This window comes from Betta splendens, chromosome 21, assembly GCF_900634795.4.
Source record: "Betta splendens chromosome 21, fBetSpl5.4, whole genome shotgun sequence".
NCBI classification, from domain to species: domain Eukaryota; kingdom Metazoa; phylum Chordata; class Actinopteri; order Anabantiformes; family Osphronemidae; genus Betta; species Betta splendens.
Window position 1 is genome coordinate 679,214 of NC_040899.1, and position 23,356 is coordinate 702,569.

The window sequence follows — 23,356 nt, forward strand, 5'->3', positions numbered from 1 at the left end:
TGAATTAGAGAAAATTGAAAGAGAGGCACCACATATTTTGGCACAGACATCTCCCAAACTACCACATAGAGAAACTGACTTGAAAGCAGAGTTGTCACCCAGAAAAAAAAACAGGTCGAGGCCAGACAAATGTTTCAACGAGAGGTTTCCAAGTGGGGTCGTAGCAGCTGATGGCGTAGAAAGAGAAACAGCTAAGCAATTTGAAGAAGAGTTTGTAAGGGCTAAGTTTGAGAAAAGCCTGGATGCTGAGCAAATGGAGTGTGAGGAAAAACTCCTTGCTCTACGAATCAGTAAATGGCAGCAAGGCATGCAGATGTTGGAAGGGGAGGTAATCAAACCTGAGAGTGACCTGTCAGCGCCAGCAGAGCCGTGGAAGTCAAGGATTCACACCCAACAGCAGGTGGCGGAGAAAAGAGCAACTGTAGACCATGGTGGAATGTCACCTAAATCAAAGGTTAAAGGGCAGCTGGGCAAGATTTCTGCCCCACCATTCAGTGTTGAAATGAAAGGGCAAGAGCTTGAGCCTGAGGTTCCGGTCCTGATGTCCAAGTCATCACCAAGAATAAAAGTCAGAGCTACAGAATTTGAAGAACAACCTTCTACAACAAAAGCTAGAACACAGAAGACAAGAGAGCTTCAGTTGTCAAGGGAAAATCTTTCTGAGCTGAAGAATGAGAGTGAGAAGTTTGTCAGTGAAGAGGAGGCTTTAACTCAGCGGATAATGAAATGGCAGCAGGATGTTCTCATGGAACAAGAGCAAACTGCCAAAGCAGAGTCTGCATGGGTAGAGGGTTATCAATCACTTCAGGCAGGTAGCATGACACAAAATAGGAACGATATTTCACAAGCCTCCACTGTAGAATCAGTTCCAGCTTTTGAATTAGACAGCAGTAGGAAAACAACCACAGGAAAGGCCATAGAGAAGGTCCTTTCAAGAAGGTCCTTTCCTGTCGCGAAGGAATGTCTATCACATGACGAGCCCTGGCCAACCACAGAGGACCATGAGACCAGGCTCCAGAAAGAGAGCGAGTACTTTATAAGTGAGGAGAAAGCAGTGGCTCAGGGCATCTTGAAATGGAAGCAAGATATTGTTGAAAAAGAAGATTTGCAAATGGAATGGACTTTAGATAGTCAGTGCAGACAGTCTGAGACTGCATTACCATTCGACTCTCGTGACAGTGACTCCAGGCACCTTCCACCGGAACATACAGCAGGAACTGGTGGATCCTTACCAACAAAAACACCTTCACCGTTTACCACACATGGTGGGATGCTTCAGTGTGCCAGGAAACCTACTGTCACCTCTTATGATTTGGAATCTACTTCTGGAAAAGATCAAACGAGTGGCAAAATAACTGCAGTGGAGAAATGTAGCCAACCATTCGAGGCCCAGGTCAGAGATGAGAGAACCATGAGCAAGGACGGAGCTACAGCTGCAGGCAGTGAGAAAGCGGAAAAATTGTTATGCGGTAAATTGAAAAATCCTGCCAAAGACCACGAACTTGGAACTTTCAAGAAGGGGTACTCAGAAGACCATAATTATAATGTGAAAATTGAAGGAAATTGTCCACAATTTGTGAAAGAAATATCTTCAGTTAAAGTAAAAATTGGAGAAATGACAGAGTTTAAAGTCCAGTTCCAGAGTGAACCTCCATCCGCAGTCTCTTGGTTTAAAGATGGCCAATCACTGGCTGACAACCCTGACTATGATATTGTCAGCAAATCCAACATGTCAAGGCTCACAGTTTTTTATCCAACCACAGATCATGAGGGGAAATATGAATGCATTCTAACCAATAAGTATGGCAAGTCTGTCAGCAGTGCCACTCTCCAGATCCAAAAAAAAAGACAAGAGGTGGTAGTTACAGAAGAAAAGTCAGAAAAGGATGAGCAAAACCTGAAGAGCATGATAGACGAAGAGCTTAAGCTCCATGTTAATTCTGGAAAGGTGATGCTCCAGGTCCCTCAGGCAGTGATTCACAAACACCTTTGGTCTAACAAGTCTTTCAGCTCCTCTCCTGTAGAAATCAGAATTACTTCTGCAACTCCTGTACCTGAGATGATGGAGGAGAGCAGTGAGAACACACCTAAGGCTTTTATAGAGAGAATTTCAGACATGTCAAGCGATGAAGGAGCTTCTCAGAATGTTAAACACAAATTTACTTTGTCTTCTGATGTGGCAAGTAAAGCTCCCCAGGCCATCAGTGAAGCAATGTTTTCTGTGGGCACTGTGGCTGTTTTAGAATGTGTGATCAAGGGTGAACCCACTTCAGAGGTCGCATGGTATCATAATGAGATTTGTCTGGATATTACATCTGGAAAATACAGAATTGAGATGTGTGATAATATTTGCAGGCTGCATATTGAAAACTTTACATACAGTGATGCTGGAGTGTATAAATGCATAGCCACGAACGGGCTGGGACAAGTCACAAGCACGTCTCATTTGTCATGTCTGATTGCAGATTCTATAGAGTTTTCAGAAGGTGGTGGTGCTGGACAGGATGAAAGAATAGGGGAATCTCTTGTTGGAATAACTAATGATTTCAGCAAACCTGCTAAACCTGTCAGTTCTGCTACTGAGGAAGGAATTATTCAAACCAAAGAAAAACAACACTCCCACACCGACATAGCTCCAAAGGCCAATCCTGATCTTTCCATAGAGCATTTGACTATATCTGGCTGTGGTCTGCAAGGTTCCGCTGTTGTGATAAATGTTTCTCAGATTAAACAAGCTTTTGAGTCAGACTCTCCAAATACATTGGCTGGTGAGGTACAGAGCAGGGAAATCCTTTTTCCAGAGGAGTTTATATGTCCAGCTGCTGTTATTCTGGACCCACAGGAACACAGTACTACAGGTAAACCAGACACCATGCATAGAGGGAGTCCCAGGTTAAACCCAGGTTCTCCTAAGTCTAGACCTGCTAGAGCAGAGCCCGATTTAAGACAAACTATTTCTGTTTCTATCTCTTCAGTGGAGGATGAAAGTGTGAACTATGCAACACCCTGTGACATTAAGGGGGGAGCAGAAAACCTTGGAATAGTTGAACAGTTTGTACAGGAAGTGCAGGAATCTCCAGAGCTGATCAGGCCTAAACCACAAAAACCTAATAACTTTCAGATTAAGGCTTCTGAAGTGGAGACAGTGAGAGGAGAAACTGTGTGTACATTTGACAGAACTAGCAACTTTATTTCTTTCCAGCTGGAAAAAGGCAAAACTTCAGCCACAGCTACGACCCAAGAAGCTGTTCGGTGTAAAAGATTATGTGAGTCATCCAAAAGTGATGACAAGATTTCATCTGCAACATCTGCCTCTGTACACAGTGAAGCAGAAGATTTTAGTAGGACTAGTCTGGCAGAGGAGTGGACAGAAGTAGAAGAAATCATGAAGCAAGATACTAAAGCTCCTAGTAAGGAAATGGTGGAACATGTGAGAGAGGAGGCTGGATCTCCTGGCAGGGGGCTTATTTCTGTCCCAGAGCACTGCACAGCCAGTGGAGTGTCCCTTACTATGCCAGATTCTCAGGCTGATGTGCCAGAAGAACCTGAACTGTGTTTTGTAAAACCTGGTGCAGTCAAAAGAGTCAAGTCTCTTGGTCTGCCTGTGGATGCCCCTGCACACGGCCAGGAAGGAGAAAGCCTGGACAAGGCCTCATCTGAGACTCTGGCTGGCCACATGGAGGTTGAGGAGGTCACATTTGGGGCTGTGTATGATTTTTATAACCCTCCAGCAGACTGGGGAAGGCCGCTGTCCCCTGAATCTGAGATGTCTATAGAAATTGGCAGCACTGTTAGTGAAGAGATACCTGAGGTAGCGGAGAGGTTCTACACGCCAAGCTTGCCTACTGAGGTCTCACAGCCAAATGTAGAGTCCTTCAGCTCTACCAAGTCTCCCCTGTCTTTGAAGACACCCAGTTCTATTGCTCCTGCTGGGTTTGTAACCCCACAAGAATACCCCCTTTCCACTGTAGAATATCCTCCTAGAGCCTCCATGGGAGAGTCCCCAGTTCCGTTCCTCACCCCTCCCACTGATGAGGACATTGAAACACATCCTGGATTAGGTGGTCATGAAAATCTGTTCTTCACCAAAGGCAGAGGGTCTTTAGGCCTCCCAACCCTTCAAGAGAAGGTGCAAGGCATCCCACCTGCCTTCCTTAAGCCTCTTGTTAAGAAAAGAGTTTTTGAAAATGACTCACTAAAATTTTCTGCTGAGGTGTTTGGTTTACCTTCTCCTGACGTAAGATGGTTCTGTAACAAAACCCAAGTGGTGGCAGATGATAGAGTCAAAATAGAGAGAGATGGCGATAGCATCCTACTAACAATTGACAATGTGACTAAGGCTGATCAGGGAGAGTACATCTGTGAGGCTTTAAACTATGTTGGAGAAGCTAGAAGTGTCGCGTTGGTAGTAGTTGTATCACAGGAAGTGAAGTTCATGCCTGCCCCACCTGCTGTCATGCATCAGCATGTGATGGAGTTTGATGTGGAGGAAGGTGACTCCTCTCGTTCCCCATCCCCTCAGGAGATTCTTCTCGAAGTGGAACTAGATGAATTAGAGGTGAAAGAATTTGAGAAACAGGTCAAGATCATTACTATTCCTGAGTACACAGCTGATAGCAAGAGTATGATTCTATCATTGGATGTCTTACCAAGTATTTATGAAGAGGGTGCTGTAGATTTTGTCAGCCAGGAGCATGATGATGTAAAAATCGCTATTGAGGTAATTGAAATGCCTCCAAGGTTCATTAATCCCATCTGTGACATGGAAACTCCAGAGGGCACCACTGTTTTGTTTGAATGTTCACTGATGGGAATTCCATCCCCTATTGTATCGTGGTTCAAAGGTGACCAAAAGATTCCCCAAAGTAACAAAAAATGCATGTCCTCATCAGATGGAGACAACCATTTCCTGAAGGTCTGTAAAGTCACTCCACAGGACAGCGGAGTGTACACTTGTAGAGCTATTAACATTGTTGGGGAGACTCTATGCAGGGCATCCCTGGTAGTGTTGAATGCAAAGATTTTCTCTGGGAAAGCTAGAGGCAGGGAGTTAACAGCCGTGTCCCTTGGAAGCGCCAAAGTCCAGCCGCAGAAGTTTGACTTGGTAGTTGGCAACACATCATTTGATGGTGAGCAAGTGTCAGAAATTGAGCTTGAATTTGAATTTGAGCAAGAGGCAGATGAGTCACAGCGAGCAGTCAGGCTGGTGGCAAACACTGACAGTGAAATGAGTGAGCAGGGTGAGAAATATGTCAACATTAACTTTGATGTGTTTGCGGAACCAGCAAAAGATGACAAGGTAGAGTTCAGGGGGAAGTCGTCAGACATGTGTAGCTTTCAGTTTCAGGTAACAGAAACCCCCCCTAAATGTATCATCCCTCTGACAAGCGTCACAGCAGCAGCAGGGACACCAGTTATCCTCCAGTGTCTGGTTACTGGGAAGCCAGGCCCCACTGCTGAGTGGTACAAAGACGGACAACTTGTCACAGACAGCAGGTGTATAATCCAAGAGAAGGCTACAGGGCATTTCAATTTGCTCATAACTAACACGACACAGAGTGATGCTGGCGAGTACAAATGTATGATTCAAAACACAGCGGGCTGTATTGAAACTACAGCTTTGTTAAAGGTTTTTTAGGGGTTGCTTGTTTATTTAGCTGCTTGTCAGCCACTTTACAGTTCATACAAAATGTTCATCATGGTGTGTTTGAAATGCAGCTGTTTAGATACAGATAGATTTATTTTTGTATCAGTTTATATGTAAACACAATCTAATTAATCAGAAAGCAGAGATCATTTTTGGGTAACCAGGCTACTGACACACACTTAGCTGACTTAGCTGAAGTCAACTAAACCAGGAAATGAGTTTAGTTTATTAATCTTTATAAATCTGTCTTTTGTCATTTATTGTTGCTACATTTCAGGATTTGCTTGAATCTAGGTTATCCTGGTTTCTTTAGTTTTATGGTTCTCCGCTATCATTTTCTCATAGTTGAGCTTCAATAGCCTGGAAATTTGTACATGTTTGAAACAATTGATTCACATTGATTCTTTTAGGGAACATTGCAAATGTGATGTTAAAAGGCGACTGTGTGTGTCAACTAATGATTTTAGTGACAGGGACATTTTTAAAGATGCTAGAATTGAATAAAATCTGGGCTCTATCAATGTTAGACGGAAACGAATAAAACAGATTCATTTATATAATCAGACATTGTAGATTAGAAAATTAATTTTCAAACGTGTGATCTTTGTTATCAATTCAATTATTATTATTATTATTATTATTATTATTATTATTATTATTATTATTATTATTATTAATAATAATAATAATAATAATAATAATAATAATAATAATAATGCAATTATTATTCGGCCATTTCGGGATGTCTTTGAATTTGACGACAATACATTGGATTATTAAGTTAAGGTTCTTGGTGTGATTTAACAGATTCATGCTTACATTTAGTTTTGAATTTGTTTTTGTGAGTTTGTGCTGCTTCTGATTTTTTAGGTTTTTAATAATTTGACAGGACATTTAAAATGCTGGTAACATTGTGGAACATTTAAAGAAATTGAACTTGTTCTTGTAAATACGTGTAATTTTAGGTTAGGACATGAAATGAATGGTTTATTTGTACAGATGCGGGTTGTTTCCGTTTGTATAATAAAATGAATACTTGCACAAAGCTGAAGATTGATCTTCATGTTTGATTTGGATTTATAAAATGTTAAAAGCTCACGTGTAAGACAAAAAGTAAAAAAATATTAATTATTAATTAACAATAATGTATTATCATTAAAAAGAGGACTTTGCATAAAATTAGACATTCTGGTACTGGTTCGGGTGTTTTACATGTTGCTTCTTTAACCAATCTAGAAAAAATGTAATTCTTCATGATTTGTTTTGTAGTTCCACACTATAATACTTCTATTCTTGGCAGCCACTCACAGAACCACCTCTGGCCCAGCCCAGACAAACGTGGATTAGCAAAGCAGTAAACAGATTCCAACACACACTGTTGAACAGAGTGGAGCTGCAGCATATCTGTGTATCACAGAAAGCAATGTGCTTTAACGACACAGAACTAAGCAGCTAGTGCCGTGTTGCAAGGTGCTGTGTGGACTCAGTTCTGCTATAGTCTCAGACTCTCCAACTTTTGTTTTGGCAGTTAAAGGGACGTTAGTGCTGGATGCTGTGACCTGTGCACCCTATAATTTCATACACACTTCTGCCACTTCAGTGTGGCCATCACCTTATTTGCAACAGACTCATAAAACAGTTTTTCCACCACTGGGCTGTGAAAATAGACTTTGAGACAAGCCGTGTGGACAATCTACAGGGCTTTTTGACATGAAAGGTTCCAGACACCTTATTGAGACATCAACATCTTTAGCATAATTTATCATGAAAAAAGCATGTGCATGAGTCTTTAAAGAAGAATGCGATTGTCACACTAGTGCATTTCACCATCACTGTGACAATTGCATTTTGGCTAAAATACAATTATTTCCTTAGGGAAACAAACCTTTCACATTTTGAAAGTGACAAAAGTGTCAGAACCGAAGAGAGTCAAGTAATCACCCTGGGTGTCGACAGTTTATATATTTATTATTTTAATATTAACACTGTGAAAAGGCACTAAAGAACTTGATTATGCTATGAAAGCTTTTGTGTTGTGCTTATTGTCATCAGTCTTGCTCGATATTTCTCGACAGAGCATTGTAGCACCACCATCACCACTGTGGAAGAACAGGAGGAAACCTACTACACTGGTGTCCAGTTTCCACAGAAAACAAAAACTCTTGAATTCAAGCCAGATGTGAAACATTACTCTTCTGCTTTAGAAAAGAAAAAAGAAAAGCCAGTTTTCCTTAGCCAGCTTGCCCCAGAAGCTGTCACCTCTGGGGAGACTGCCAGGTTTACTGTCAAAGTTTCTGGCCATCCAAAGCCTACTGTTCAGTGGTCTCATAATGGAGAAATCATCAGCAGCCCTTCTACATATAAGCTTATAGAGGAGCGCGAAGAATATACATTAATAATTACCCAGGTGACCTCTGAGTACGAGGGTGAGTACTCTTGCACTGCCACCAACCGATTTGGTCAGACAACATGGACTACATACCTTGAAGTGAAAAAACCTGATGTTAGCCAGGCAGAAAAATGGGTTGAGAAGATGTTTAAGGTTGCAGGTCAACCTCCTACTTTCACAGTTCAGATCCAGTCTGTACAGACCTTAGAAGGTGGAGAGGTTGTTTTTAAGTACAAGTTAAGTGGTGATCCAGTCCCTGATGTTAAATGGTTCAAAGGAGCTTTTCAGATCCAGCCAAGTAGAAACTGTGTCCTTATAGCCAATCCAGATGGATCTGGCTCAATCACTATTAAAAGCATCAAAGTAGAGGACAGTGGCCTGTATATGTGTAAGGCCTCTAACCAGTTTGGTGAAGCATCTTGTAGTGCTGAACTTGCTGTCTTCAAAGAATCTGTCTCAGTTTCTCACAAACAGGAACACCTGACAGTTGTTCAGAAAAAAGGCTATAAGGTTTCAGTGACAGAACAGGCAACAGAGTCTCGTTTGTACCAAGTCAGTCTCCCAGGCCAAGACAATGCTCGATCAGACCAGATGGTTTACACTATCGGCACAGAAGATCGACAGATAATTCCCAGTGAACAAGTAGGCTCGCTCAGAGAGGTAGATATTTCCGCTGCTACTGTTCATAGTGAGCAAGTAACCCACCAGGCAGCAGTGCTTCAAACTCATGAGACCGAAGAGAGGGTGTCTATGGTATCTACACACCCAGTTCAGGTTTCAGCTGTTCCTGTAAAACAGCTTCACATGTCAGCCTTTACATCATCTGTTGAACAGAGCCAGGATCTCACAGAACAGCACTGTGATCACATTCAAAGTCCTGAGGTTATTCAGCTTCAGGCTGCAAAGGAAACGAGGCCAAAGGTGAATTCAGCTGTTGCAGAGGAGCTAACCCCTATTAGTACTATTAATGCAGAACCTTTGATCCACCACAAGTCCGCTACTGTAAAGCCTGTTTCAGAACATAAACATCTAGTCAGTGGCCAACAAGTTGAGTCACAGCTATCTATCATGAAAGAGCAGTCACAAGACATCACCGACCCAGAAAAGGAGATGGGCTACAAGGTTAGGGAAGGTATTAAGATTCTTTACTCTGCACAGAGTGAAGACAAACGGATGCTTGCAGAAGGCCATACAACTGAACTAACAGCATTAGATTCTGCTGTGAAGCCTTCTGTTGAGAAGGAACAGCCACAAACAGTTTTGGCTTCACTCAGTGAGTCTAAACAAATGTTGGCCAAGGAGACAAGGTTCTCTATGCAGAGACCCAGTGAGGAGACAGCCCAGATATGTAAGGACACAATAATAAAAGCTGCTCCAACTGCTGAACACAAGCAGATGCTGCAAGCTGAGTCCACTCACAATCTGCCATGTCTGGACAATGCCATGTTAATTTACTCACAAGTTGAAGGAGAGCAGTTGTTACACCTGCAGGTTATCACAGACCAAGACCTTCTTTCGTCAGAGAGGAGCTTCATTTATGAGAAACCAGAACCAGAGCAGGCTGGACCCAGGAAAAGTCCTACTCTGCTACACACAGTTAGTCAGAATGAGCAAAGAACAGTCATTTGTGAGGATACATCACAATTTGAAGCCAAGACCAACATAGTGAATATCCAGCCACAGAAGGTGACTCCTCCTCTGCTACACCTTCAGTCAACCCAACCCGCTGAGCCGCTATTGAAAGAAGATATTCTTATTATTGAGAGGCCTGAACAGCAGTTGTCAGCTCAGAAAGAAGAAAAGTTGAGGAGCTATGCAGCTGTCTCAAGAGGGAAAAGGGAACTAACAGCAGATTATTACACAGAACTGGATTTGTCAGTGACTGGAGTTCAGTCTCAGCTTCGCACTGAACCTAGATCTCCACATATCCTCCAGCTCTCCTACCAGCCAATGCAGCTGCCAAAAGAGACACCAGTTACCACAAGGGAGGACAAGCAGCAGCGAGCGTTGGTGCAAAAGCAGGAGCACTGGAATTTGACACATGTCACTAGTGTTGCAGACACTCAGGCATTAGATGAGGGCCACACTGAAAGTCTTACATCTGTGGATAAATGTATTGGCCACATAGCTATAGAGCCAAAACTTCCCGCCGAGCAAATCAAAGTTGAGGAGAAAGACATTTCCACTGAAAGTAGTGTCTGCTTAGAGGCAGCAGAACAGGACTTTGCAGTTCAGATCCAGGAGGGCCAGTCAGTCAGACAGGCAATAGTGATGGATGAAAAGCAAGTGCTGATGGGTGAGCTGTCTGAGGAAATCACAAAATCCGAGTCCACCACAGTTGTTGTGACCACACAGCCCAAACTGTCCCTCAAAGCATCAGAGTCACTAGATAATGCAGCACTCCCCAAGGAGTTCACATTTGTGATACAAATACCAAAACCATCCAGGCTCAATTTACGTTATCAGCTCAGAGATGCTCTTCAATCTGCAGTGGCCAGTGACCAACCAGTTTTACTGGCCGATGTTGTAGGAAGGATACAGACTGTTGACGTGCAGGAAGTAAAGGTTCATAGAGAGCCCAAGCATGTCATGTTTACATACCTGATCACCACAACAAGTTTACCCATGGAAATCACCCTGACCTTAGAGGGTGAATACCCTCAGACTGCTGACCTCAGGACTGAACTGCAGGCAGCTTTCCACTCCATATTGTTCCAGGACGGCTGTGTTCTTACTTCAGAACAGCCTGGCACTATGCAGCTGGACAAACCCCAACAGGTTCAAGTCACCTCAGCCAGTTCTAGGCAAATGCTGTCAACCATAATAGAAACCATGAGCTTGGCAGAGAGTGCACTGGATTTCACTGGTGTTTGGTCTCAGGCTGCTGCACTTGAGACTGAGACTAACATGGCAGTGGAATGTGCCACAGTTGAACAGCAGGTTGTGGTGCAGGAGTCCAAGGTTGCAAAGACAGAGTCGTCCATCTCATCACAGATTCTAATGTCCACTGAGGCTCATGTGACTTTTGAAGAGTCAGTACAGGTATCAAGGAAGGAAGTGCAATCAGTTCTAAAAAGCCAAGAAAAAGATGTAGGGGCATCTGCTGTCGCTGTAAGTGCCCATCCTCCAATCACTATTCTCACTGAACAGACAGTAGATGTGAGCCTCCAGAAGGAATTCAAAGAAGAGACCTTTAGAGAGGAGCTCACAGTGCCCAGGCCTGAAGAAAGGCAATACCCTGTAATTGTCACCTCACTGGAGGACATGTCCGTCAACGAGTATAGTGGAGTCACTCTTAGTGCTACTATTAAGCATGTTGCAAAGGTAAACTGGTTTTTCAATGGGCAATTGGTGAAATCTGGCAAAGAGTTTTTGTTTTCCAAAGTCCACGACACATACACACTGGTTATCGACAAAGTTGTCAAGGAGAGACATCAAGGAGAATTTGTTTGTGAGGCTGAGAATGAAGCTGGCAGGACGACAACATCTTCAAGACTCTCAGTGATCTCAAGAGGTTTGATACAAGGACAATTCTGTGTTTTATTCATTCATTCAATCATTCATTCATTCATTCATCAATATTCTCTTCCAGTGACTAATCATTCACAAAAGTTGAATTATGTTAGTCACTATTCATTTCATAGCTCGGCATGAGCACCATTAGCACTGGATGCTACTAATTCACTGTCTTCTTTGTTCCACATTGTCATATGGTCAGAAACAGCTCACAGGCCAAATACATCACATTCATGGTGTCTCACACTGGTGTCAGGTTCCATTGTTATAAAGCTGTAGGTCCATTGTCTCTCTGCATGGTTTGAAGGCATCTTCTCCTCTTTCTGTTTCCTTTTAGCTGAAACTTTATTGCTATTGTTTTTCTTCCACAGTCACTCCTGTTCCATGATTGTTTCCAAGGATTACTTCATTTCACCACTGTAGTCTGTGAACTGTATACATGAGTTCAATACTTTCTCTAGCTAACATTTCCCTTTTGTTTTTTTGTGCTTCAGTGCCACCTGTCTTCAGGAAGCAAATCACACCTCTGGAAATAAACGTCGGCAGTCACGCTAAGTTTGAATGTGAGATCGAGGATGCCCCGAGTGTGACCTTTAAATGGTACAAGTCTGGCACCGAAATCAGACAAAGTGACAAGTACAGGATCATCAGCCTTCCCACCAGCTCCTCTATAGAGATCTTGAATCCAGTCAAAGCTGACAGCGGTGAATTTACCTGCAAGGCTTCGAACCAACACGGCACCGACAGCTGCACTGCCTCCCTCAGTGTCACGGGTAGGACCTCAGTGGGACATTTTGATCTTTACCTTACATTGATGGGTTTTTGGTAAGCGAGAAAGAGAGAATTATATATGTTCTATTCGCTCTGTGCTTTACTCTGAGTCATTTTGGTGCCGTGTGAATATGACGACCATATGTGGCTCAACTCCACTCAACTAGTGTACACCAGTCACCAAGTTGAGATTGCACTGGCTACTTTTCATGTTATATTGGTATTTCTGCAGTTTTGAAAACCTGTCAATTGTGTTTTGTATGTTTCACCTGCTCTCCTTAGAATTGTATCCACCGGTATTTCTCACAAAACCAGAACTTAAGACTTTGTATGTGGGAATGCAGGCTGTGCTCCAGTGCTCTCTCACTGGATCCTCGCCCATGGAAATTGTCTGGCACAAGGACAACATAGCCATCTCTTCTGAGGAGAATTATGTTATGAAATGTGAAAAGAACAAATATTTCCTTCACATTAAGAGTCTTTCACTGACTGACCAGGGAGTGTACCTGTGCAAGGCCTCCAACAGTGTCGGCACTGCCACCTTTACCACAGAGCTCAAGGTCATCACCAAACCCAGCTTTGTTAGGCTTATTGAGCCAGCATCAGCTGCTGTCAGTGACCCACTGAGGCTGGAGTGCCAGGTGGATGAGGACACTGGTGTGACCGTCACCTGGACCAGGGATGGCAAAAAAGTCCACCAGAGCATGGACTATAAACTGTCCTTTGAGGACAAGGTGGCTGTTCTAGAGATTCCCAAGTCCAAGTTGAAGGACTCGGGGAAGTATGTGTGCACAGCCACAAATGAGGCTGGAGGTTCATCCTGCGAGGCTGTTGTAACAGTTCAAGGTAAGATCTTAGAGATGGCCTTTCCATACGTTTCAATCCAAACATCTTCTTGATGTGAGCTGGTGGATTCTTGGTGGCCTTTGTTGCAACTAATGCTAACTCTGTTTTCTGCTGTCTTCTTGGCATTTTGTTTGTATTTCTTTTTTATCGTTTTTCCTTTCTTTTGCTTCATTATATGGGTGTTTTTAACATGAAACACTCCCTTTAGAGCCTCCTGCTTTTGTCAAGAAAATGGAACCTAGGATTACATGGAAACAGGGAATAGTTGCACGCTTACAGTGCACCATTAAAGGCTCACCTGTACTTCACATCCACTGGTTCTGGAATGACAGAGAGCTTAGTGATGGAGAGAAATATATGACCTCTTTTAAGAATGGAGTTGCCACGTTAGAGATAATCAACCTTCTGGTAACAGACAGCGGAACCTATACCTGTGAAGTGTCAAATACTGGTGGCAGCGACAGCTGTAACACTGTTATAACAGTTAAAGGTTTGTCAAATCTTTCATTTACTCTGGCTGCTCAGCTCTAAAAACTATTGCTATTAATCTAATTCATACTCTTTTGACAACCAGAGGCACCATCCTTTAGGAAAGAGTTGCAGACAGTAGAGGCAGTGAAGGGAGCAGCAGCTCAGCTGCAGTGTGAAATCACAGGAACGGCTCCGTTTGAAATCCGCTGGTTAAAAAATAAGGGAGCTATTGACAGTGATCAAAAATATAAAATAATCTCACAAGGTTCCTTTTCAATGCTGGAGATCCAAACTTTCGAAAGCTCAGATGTTGGAGATTATCAATGTGTCGTATCCAACGATGTGGGAAAAGTCAGCACTAAAGCCCTGGCTAAACTTAAAGGTTGGTAAACCTGGCTTGAGTGAAATTGTACTGTCTGAGCTGCTATCCCACGATTCCAACTCAGTTTGTGCTTGAATGTTTTAGAGCCACCAACATTCTCAAAGAGAGTTGAGAGTGTTACAGCAGTGTTGGGAAACACAGTAAAACTACTGGGAGTCATTAAGGGCTCAGCTCCTATCACAGTTAAATGGATGAAAGACTCTGAAGTACTGAGAGATGATGATTTAAATATCAAAATGTTGTTTGAGAATAATGTTGCTAGCTTGGAAATAACTTCAGTGGCCATCAGCCATGGTGGGAAGTATTTGTGTCAAGCTGAGAATGAGGCCGGGCACCAAAAATGTGAGGCTACGTTGATTGTGCAAGGTCAGAAATGCTTGTTCAGATTTTGGTTTCTGTGTCTCGGTCTACAGATTGTCATGCTGAATTTGCTATATCTTAATGTTTTATCTCAGAACCTGCCAAAATTGTAGAACCTGCGGAGTCTATTAGTGTGACAGCAGGGGACTCAGCTACACTGGAATGCACCATTTCTGGTAGTCCTGACCTCAAAATCAAATGGTTTAAAGATGGGAAGGAGATGATCAGTGGCCGGAAATATAAGATGACTTTGAAGGACAAGATTGCTTCCATGAAGATTATCACAGCAGAGAAAGGAGATACTTCAGAGTACAAGATGGAGGTGTTGAATAAAGTGGGAAAAGACCAGTGCACATGTTCTGTGACTGTCTTAGGTTGGGACTGGATTCTACTTCTTTAACATACCCCTACAGTGTGTTTTGCTTTTCCTATAAACTTATTTTATAGGAATAAAATAAGTGCCAGGCAGCCCCACCATTAGCTTTACAGATACTTATGTTTCAGTTTTAGTTGTTACTATTATGGTTTTTGAATAAATTTTGTTTCTTATAATACCCAGATCGCATAATGCCTCCAACCTTTACCAAGAACCTAAAAAGAGTTGATGGTAACATCGGTTGTGACATTTCAATGGATTGTAAGGTGTCTGGGTCCCAGCCCATGACCATATCTTGGTTCAAAGATGACCTGGAGATTTCGGCTGGAGCAAAATTTCAGCCAGAATTTAAAGACTCCTCAGCTATTCTGAGAATTACACATCTGGAAAAAGATGACTCTGGAGTTTACAAATGCAGTGCCACCAATTCAGCTGGCTTGAAAGAAACCAGCGGCACACTCTATGTCAAAGGTTATGAATGCTCTCATCTTTGTTGTAAACAGCTGTAAATGATTTAGGCTAAAATGAAATAAGAACTGTGTTTTGTTAATGCTCCACAGAGCCCCCAGTTTTCACAGTGACACCAGACAGCCAGGATGTTACTCCAGGAGCCACAGTGTTCCTCAGTGCAGTCTTTACCGGAACAGCTCCCTTAACTGTCAAATGGTTCAGAGACGAAAATGAGATTATAAGTGGAGGCATATATTTCATAAAAAAAGATGTCTCTTCAAGCTCTTTGGAGCTTCACTCAGTCAAACCCAGTGACTCTGCTAAATACACTTGCCAAGTGTCCAACGATGCAGGAAAGGTGAACTGCATCGCAGTCCTCTTTGTGAAAGGTGCCTTTGGTTGACTTGCTTTGTGTGTCACCATACTGGTACTAACACCCAGTCATCTGTGTCATAATGAATGTTAACCTCTTCTCTCAGAACCTCCTGTGTTTGTGACTAAGCCTGAAGCCACAAAACTTATCACCAGTGCTGACTCTGCCAGACTGGAGTGCAAAGTGTCAGGCAGCCCCACCATTAGCTTAAAGTGGTTCAAGGATGAGGTGGAGATCAGCTCCAGTCCCAAATACAAAGTGGCTCTTCTTGACTCAGTGGCATCTCTGGAAATCATCAACTGTACTGTAATGGACAGTGGAGATTACTTGTGTGTGGCATCCAGTGATGCTGGTAGTGACCGCTGCAGCAGCACACTCACAGTCAAAGGTTGGTTTAAAGCTAAAGGTGCTTCCACTATTGTTTTTAATTTTAATTACAGTTCATTTCAATATTCTACTTCAAAAAGCAAATTATTCTCATTATACTTTTAAGAAAAATAGTTTTTGTGATTTAGCTACAATGCCGTCTGGTTTCTGAGGATGTAAACGTCACTATGAAAGTTACTACAGTATTTTTAAGTCTGAGAAGTTGTCCTCCCTTTTTTAGAGCCACCAGTGTTTGTGCGTAGTTTGGAGCCTAAAGATGTGGTTAAAGGTTCTGAGATGATCCTGGAAGGCCAAATCTGTGGTTCTGCCCCCTTTGCCGTGTCTTTTTATAAAAACACGAAGTCAATTAGAAACGACAAGAGACACAGGATCACTGTGAGAGACGAGCTGGTGATCCTGCAGGTGCTGGCAGTGGAGGCAGCAGATGTTGGTGTGTACCAGTGTACTGTTGAGAATGAAGTGGGCAGAACCTCCTGTGACTGTGAAGTAACGCTGAAAGGTTGGTTTACATGCTATATACTTACCTTTTCGACCTGCTCCATACGGATGAAGACATGTTGCTTTGGCCTTGTCTTAGCCCCTTTTCAACTCGGTTGTGGCCTTTTTAGAAGTTTCAAACACATTCGTAACATTTGAATGTTTTGTCTTGTAGAACCGCCTTCATTTTTGCATAAGCTGGAAAACCTCTGTTCGTTGGTGGGCAATGACATTTCTCTACAGTGTGCTGTGAAGGGCTCTGAGCCCCTGACTGTGTCCTGGCTGAAGGAGAATCATGAGATCAAAGAGGCTGAAAATATACAGATAAGATACGAGAACAAAACCGCTCTGCTGCACGTCACCAACTTACAAACCCAACACGGAGGCAAATACACTTGTCAGGTGCAAAATCAAGCTGGAAGTCAAACGTGCTCTGCTGTGTTGACAGTCAAAGGTAGGTTATGATTCTGGAAGCTGAACTAATTCTGGCAGACACCGAGCTAACAAATCAAATGCTCGTGTACTCTGGCATGAACCTGTGTTTTTCAGAATGTATCATTGTGGAGAATTATATCTGTTTGTCTGATGTCTCAGAGCCCGCTAAGCTGACGGAAGAGGTCAAGTCGATCAGTGTTACTCAGGGGGATCCAGCCATGCTGGAGGCCAGGTTTTCAGGAACAAAACCTCTAAAGGCTAAATGGTTTAAATCCGGCAAGGAGCTGACCACAGGCCAGAGATATAAAGTGCAGATTACAGACATTAGCTCTGTCCTCAAGATCATTCAGACACAGAAAAGTGACGGTGGTGACTATAAATTTGAGGTTTCTAATGATGTTGGTCAAAGTTCTTGTGATGCCACACTCACCGTTCTTGGTCAGTTGCTGTTATGTTTTGTAGAACATAACGTTTGAGAATCTTTTCGTTGTTTACCTGGCTTCTAACTCTGTTCTTTAATTGTGATAGATCAAATTATTCCACCATCATTTACAAGAAAACTGAAACAGACAGAAGGCATCAAGGGATCGTTCGCTCACCTGGATTGTCTTGTATCTGGTTCGCTGCCAATAACTGTGCAGTGGTACCAAAATGACAGAGAGATCCAGGCTGATGACAAATACAAATGCACATTTTTTGAGAATGTAGCTTTCTTGGAAATCTCTAATCTTACCAGCAAAGATAGCGGCAACTACACTTGCATTGTTAAAAACAAGGCAGGTTCTGTCCAGTGTTCTGGAATCCTCTTTGTCAAAGGTTTGAACACGCTTCTAGCTGGTTCAGTAAATGTGCCTAAAAGGCTCTGTGTTAAACTATTTGCATCTTTTTTATGTGCTGTTTCTCTCTTTCAGAACCACCATGCATCCTTGAAAAGCCTGAATCTATAAATGTCTTGCCTGGCTCAAAGGTCCAGTTCAACATACTATTGTGTGGTACACCACCCCTGACCATCAGATGGTTTAAAAGCAACAAAGAGATTTTGCCCAGTACTGATTGCTCTGTAATCAAAGACAACACCTCAAGCTCACTGGAGCTCTACTTTGCCAAAACATCTGACACTGGACAATACATCTGTGAAATACAGAATGATGTGGGCTCCACTTCATGCCTGGCAACACTTTTTGTCAAAGGTTGTCCATTTTTATATGAAGTAGAGTTACTGTAAAGAGTGTGTCTCCTTACATTTGTTTTGATTCACCCTGTGGACTACTAAGTGACTTGAACCACCAGTTGGGTGCCAGGAAACTAAGCACCAATTAACATTAAACATGAGTATTTGGATGGAAACATGCACTTTTCAACTAAAGCCTTGTCACTTGCCAGCTACTGTATTTGATTATTACATCTGTTGTCTGATGTTTTTTAGAGCCTCCTAAGTTCACACAAAGCCCGGCCCGTTTGTCTGTGGTCGGTCCTGGTCAGAGTAAAGTCTTTGAGTGCCAGGTGGCTGGCACACCTGAAATAGACATCTACTGGTTCAAGGAAGGCTCTGAGATCAGCTCCAGTGATCGATACAGGATGTCTTTTATTAACTCTGTTGCCACTCTGGAGGTCTGCAGAACTGACATAAGAGACAGTGGGCTTTATTACTGTGAGGCTCGTAATGAGGCCGGCAGTGAGAGCTGCAGCATGGAGCTTAGAGTCAAAGGTTAGTTGTCAGTTTGGACAAAATGGGATGTAGTTAAGATTTATAGCACTAGCTTCCTTAGCGTCACTGTAAGCATGTTACAGTACAATTGACACAATTGAGTTTGAATACTGTATTAACTGCAACTAAGAAGTTGAGTGAAAAAGACAAATAACATCTCTGGAATATGATGAAGTCTTGAGTCAAAGGTTGGTAAAAGAATTGTCCTCCCATTCAGAACCACCATCGTTCATTAAAAAGCTGGCTACAGCTGATGTGGTGAAGGGATCTAGTGTCTACTTTGAGTGTCTGGTTGCTGGAACCGGACCATTTGAAATAACATGGCACAAAGATGCAAAGGAGATTAAACCCAGTGCTAAACATGGTTTATCTCAAACCAATGGCACTTTGATTTTGGAGATTCATAAGTGTGACACCATCGATGTTGGGGAATACCAATGTTCTGTTGCTAATGAAGTAGGAAGCTGCACTTGTAAAACCATGCTGAAGCTCAAAGGTTGGTCTGCTGCGAATTACACATTTGTATGGCTTCATATGATCATGCAATATTTTACCATCTGACTGTTTTTAATAGAACCACCAAGATTTACCAGGAGGATTGAGAACATTGTCACAGTTGCTGGTAAAATGGTGGAGCTGAAGTGTTGTGTGCAGGGCTCTCCTACTCTTTCTGTTCAATGGCAAAAGGATGAGAACTGGATTTTGGAGGATCCAAAGTTTGAGAGGACATTTGAGAACAATTTTGCCACTCTCAGGATTCCTTTGTGTGATGCATCACACAGTGGCAAATATACCTGCCAGGTGGTAAATGAGGCTGGGAAGGAGAGGTGCTTTGCCTTCCTCACAGTACAAGGTATGCTTGCGGTTCAGTACGTTGGGCTCCAATGCCTACTGCTTCAGAAATGCTTGACTTTCTGACTGTGCTTTGCATTTTAGAACCTCCACAGATTATAGAGAAACCTGAGGTGCTAAAGGTTACAGCTGGTGATCCGGTCAGTTTGGAATGTAAGGTAACTGGCTCCCCTGAGCTCAAGGTGAGATGGCTGAAAGATGCTAGAGAGCTTCAGTCCATCAGGCAGCACAAGCTTATCTTTGAGAACAACATCAGCACCCTAAAGATTCAGTCTGCTCACAGAGAGGATGAAGGCGAATATGTGTTTGAGGTGGCCAATCACATTAGTAACTGCACCTGCAAAGTCAAAGTGATTGTACTAGGTTAGTTGAAACAGTAAATCCCTGTTGTATTTGAGTTATGTGTAATACAATCTAATTGCTTTGTTATTGTTCTTTGAATGACAGAACAAGTAATTGCTCCAGGTTTTATTAAACCCTTGGTAGACATGCAAGAGATACTGGGCTCATTTGTTCAGATATGCTGTAAAATATCTGGTTCCCTCCCAATCTCTGTGGAGTGGCACAAGGATGGGGCCAAAATTTCTAGTGGTGTCAAACACAAACTAATTCAGCAGGACAATTCTGTGTCTGTGGAAATTGAACAGCTGGAAAGATCCGATGCAGGGTCCTACACTTGCAAACTGGCCAATGCAGCAGGAAGCTGTGAATGCAGCAGTTGCCTCATGGTCAAAGGTTAGACAGTTGGTCATTTAATCCTTAATCAAAGGTGAGTACCCATTTAACATGCTCGTCTTCTTCTCTTCAGAACCTCCCAGCTTTGTGGTGCTGCCTGAGTCCCAGGCTACTATACCCAATGCAACCGTACGCTTCAAAGCCACAATTAAGGGCACCGCTCCCTTTGTTGTCAAATGGTTCAAAGATGACACCGAGCTCATGACTGGGCCCACTTGTTTCGCAGGACTGGATGCTCTGTCTTGTTTCTTAGAGCTCTACTCAGTGGCTGTCACCCAGAGTGGAGCTTATTCTTGTCAAGTCAGCAATGACGCTGGATCTGTGCGCTGTAGTGCAAACCTCACAATCAAAGGTTGGAAGTGGAGCTTAAAAGCAACTTTTTTTCTTTCCTTTCACTTTTGCATTGCTGGCTGAAGCTCTGTCTTTTCCAGCTACATCTTGGCCTTTTTGTTTTACCAGCTCTTCATAGCTTTGCTGCTAACTCATCATTGTCGGCTCAACTCTCACCCTCTGCTTTTGATCGATGGTCACTTTTAGTTCCTCTAGTTTCTTCCAGCAGCTAATGTCTGTTTATTTATTTTTTTTATTTTTTTAATTAATTAATTTATTTTTGTTTTAAATGTCTGTTTATTTTGGCTTTCCAGAACCACCTGAGTTTGTGCTGAAACTTCCTGCCACTAAGTTTGTGAAGCAGGGTGAGTCACTCCGCCTGGAGTGCAAAGTCAGTGGCACAGCTCCTCTGAAAGTGACCTGGTACAAACACGACACCAAGGTCACAGATGGGGGTAACTGCAGGACTTCCTTTGTTGACTCAGTAGCAGTCTTGGAACTGCTCTGCACCAACTTTGATGATGATGGAGTTTACACCTGTGAAGCTTACAATGATGCTGGCAGTGTCAGCTGCAGCACTACACTTGCCATTAAAGGTCAGCTTTCCACTGGCTCCCTAATCATCATCTGACTCTTGTTCTTGTTTTAGTTCAAGTTTGCTTGTACAACTTAAAGCTGGTTTCTGTAATGTTTACCCTTTATATTTGTTATCACGACTGGAGTCTTGCTGTAACAAACTTACACTTGTTCTACTGCTACTTTCATACATGTTGCAGTTGGCCAAAACTACCTTGTACCGTTTCAATTATAAATTCATAACGTAACGTACACCTATAGAGTGCAGGCATAATGGTTCTGGCCAGTTCGTGCCTAACAGTTTCCTGATCTTTTGTAGACCCCCCAGCTTTTGTAAGAGGACTTCAGCCCATTGAAGGGCTGAAGGGTAAAGACGTGATTCTGTACTGTGAGATAAGTGGTACAGCTCCATTCCAGATCACTTGGTTTAAAGACAGGAAACCTTTGATGGAGAGCAGAAAGTATAAGATGGTCAGCGAGGGCAGCTCGACTACCCTGCATGTCATTGGGATAGAACCTGCGGATGCTGGTGATTACGAGTGCAAAGTGTCAAACAATGTAGGAAGTGACACCTGCCAGACTTCAGTTAAACTCAGAGGTCAGTCTGAAATGAAAATCCTAAGTTTTCGATTTTCAGTTGACATTGTGACCTTGCTGACTTTGCCTTTTGCGCTGTTTTCTCCTCTCTCCAGAACCTCCGTCGTTTGTGAAGAAACTGTCAAACATGACAGTGGTACTGGGAGAGGAGGTGACCCTTGTGGCCACTGTAAAAGGCTCTGAACCCATTACTGTGTCCTGGGTTCAAGACAAGGATCACATTCTAAGAGACGGGGAGAACAGAAAAATCACCTTTGAGAACAAGCAGGTCACTCTTAAAGTGTTTAAGGCTGATCCAGCTGTGGCAGGCAAATACACCTGCCAACTCAGAAACGATGCTGGGAGTGTGGAGTGTTTTGCAAACTTGATTGTTCTAGGTTTGTAACCATATAATTCTCTCTTTCTCTTGCTCTGTCTTTGTATAGCTTCTGTTTACAGGTTTTAAACTATTTATGCTTCCTTCCTCTTGTTGATTCCAGAACCTGCAAAGATAGTGGACAAACCAGATGCTCTGAGTGTCACTGCAGGTGACATGGCTGCACTAGAGGTTAAAGTGTGTGGGAGCCCAGAGCTCGTCCCCAAGTGGTTCAAGGATGGTGTTGAGCTGGCTTCTGGGAGGAAATACAAGATCTCATTTTCTCGAATGATTTCCCGCCTGAATGTGCTCTCTGCTGAGAAAATAGATTCTGGGGAATACACGTTTGAGGTCATGAATGAAGTCGGGAAGGACCTGAGTAAAATTAACCTCACTGTCTTAGGTTGGTGTGTTGGTGTGTAATGCCTTAGCATAGCAAGACACCTACAGTAAAAAAGGGTTGTGTCTAGGCACCTGCTCCTACACATAAATAAGGTTTTACCTGTTTATTTAATTGAATTAATAGTTAATTTTACCAGTAGTAACCAGTTTGGTTCTAACCTCAAATGGTGACCCTGTATTTGTCCCACCATGACAGATAAGATCATACCTCCAACCTTCTCCAGGAAGCTGAAGGATTGTAACACAATTGTGGGAACCGCTGGAGAGATGGAATGCAAAGTGTCTGGCTCCTCACCTTTTATTGTGTCATGGTACCATGATGGGGAGGAAATACAAAGTGGACCCAACTATGAGATTTCTTTCAGTGACAACAGCTGCACTCTCAAACTGCCCACACTGAAGCTGTCGGACCTTGGCATCTATAAATGTAAAGCTGTCAATAAGGCAGGATCATGTGAAACCACAGCCTCCTTGGTTGTCAGAGGTTGGTAGAACCTGATTGGTTCCTGTCATCTTATCATTTTTAGTCCTATCAAAAAAAAACGTAACTAAAATAAACTTGTTGACACTTCTGGCATCAGGATTTATCGTTGTTTCTACTGTTTCCGCATTCAGAGCCTCCATCTTTCGTGATGCCACCACAGCCAGTGGAGGCCATGCCAGGTTCTAATGTAGCCTTCTCAGCCATCGTGAAGGGAAGTGCTCCACTGAAACTGAAGTGGTTTCGAGGAACAAAAGAAATGCAGGCAGGACACACATGTCATTTCTCTTTGAAGGACAATCAAGTTCTGTTAGAGCTTTTCACTGTGGACAGGTCCCACGCAGGAGAGTACATCTGTCAGGTAATTAATGATGCAGGAAAGGAAAGCTGCCCAGTGAATCTCTCTGTCAAAGGTCAGTGACATACCATTTTAATACACA

At 42.9% G+C, this 23,356-nt stretch overlaps 1 protein-coding gene across 4 annotated transcripts in view; it reads left to right on the forward strand.

Moving 5' to 3' along the window:
• The window catches only part of ttn.2 (titin, tandem duplicate 2), a 186,214-nt gene that overhangs the window by 27,058 nt on the left and 135,800 nt on the right, over positions 1-23,356 (forward strand). For all 4 annotated transcript variants that reach the window (XM_055505204.1, XM_055505205.1, XM_055505207.1 and 1 more), the window contains exons 43-69: positions 7,723-11,550; positions 12,047-12,325; positions 12,606-13,169; positions 13,378-13,659; positions 13,744-14,022; positions 14,107-14,388; positions 14,478-14,756; positions 14,942-15,229; positions 15,319-15,597; positions 15,688-15,969; positions 16,189-16,467; positions 16,621-16,899; positions 17,040-17,318; positions 17,409-17,696; positions 17,792-18,070; positions 18,307-18,588; positions 18,806-19,084; positions 19,163-19,441; positions 19,525-19,803; positions 19,888-20,175; positions 20,249-20,527; positions 20,820-21,101; positions 21,401-21,679; positions 21,774-22,055; positions 22,158-22,436; positions 22,632-22,919; positions 23,051-23,329. In XM_055505204.1, the coding sequence (XP_055361179.1) occupies positions 7,723-11,550; positions 12,047-12,325; positions 12,606-13,169; positions 13,378-13,659; positions 13,744-14,022; positions 14,107-14,388; positions 14,478-14,756; positions 14,942-15,229; positions 15,319-15,597; positions 15,688-15,969; positions 16,189-16,467; positions 16,621-16,899; positions 17,040-17,318; positions 17,409-17,696; positions 17,792-18,070; positions 18,307-18,588; positions 18,806-19,084; positions 19,163-19,441; positions 19,525-19,803; positions 19,888-20,175; positions 20,249-20,527; positions 20,820-21,101; positions 21,401-21,679; positions 21,774-22,055; positions 22,158-22,436; positions 22,632-22,919; positions 23,051-23,329 (11,421 nt within the window). The remainder of the gene's footprint in view (positions 1-7,722; positions 11,551-12,046; positions 12,326-12,605; positions 13,170-13,377; positions 13,660-13,743; positions 14,023-14,106; positions 14,389-14,477; positions 14,757-14,941; positions 15,230-15,318; positions 15,598-15,687; positions 15,970-16,188; positions 16,468-16,620; positions 16,900-17,039; positions 17,319-17,408; positions 17,697-17,791; positions 18,071-18,306; positions 18,589-18,805; positions 19,085-19,162; positions 19,442-19,524; positions 19,804-19,887; positions 20,176-20,248; positions 20,528-20,819; positions 21,102-21,400; positions 21,680-21,773; positions 22,056-22,157; positions 22,437-22,631; positions 22,920-23,050; positions 23,330-23,356) is intronic.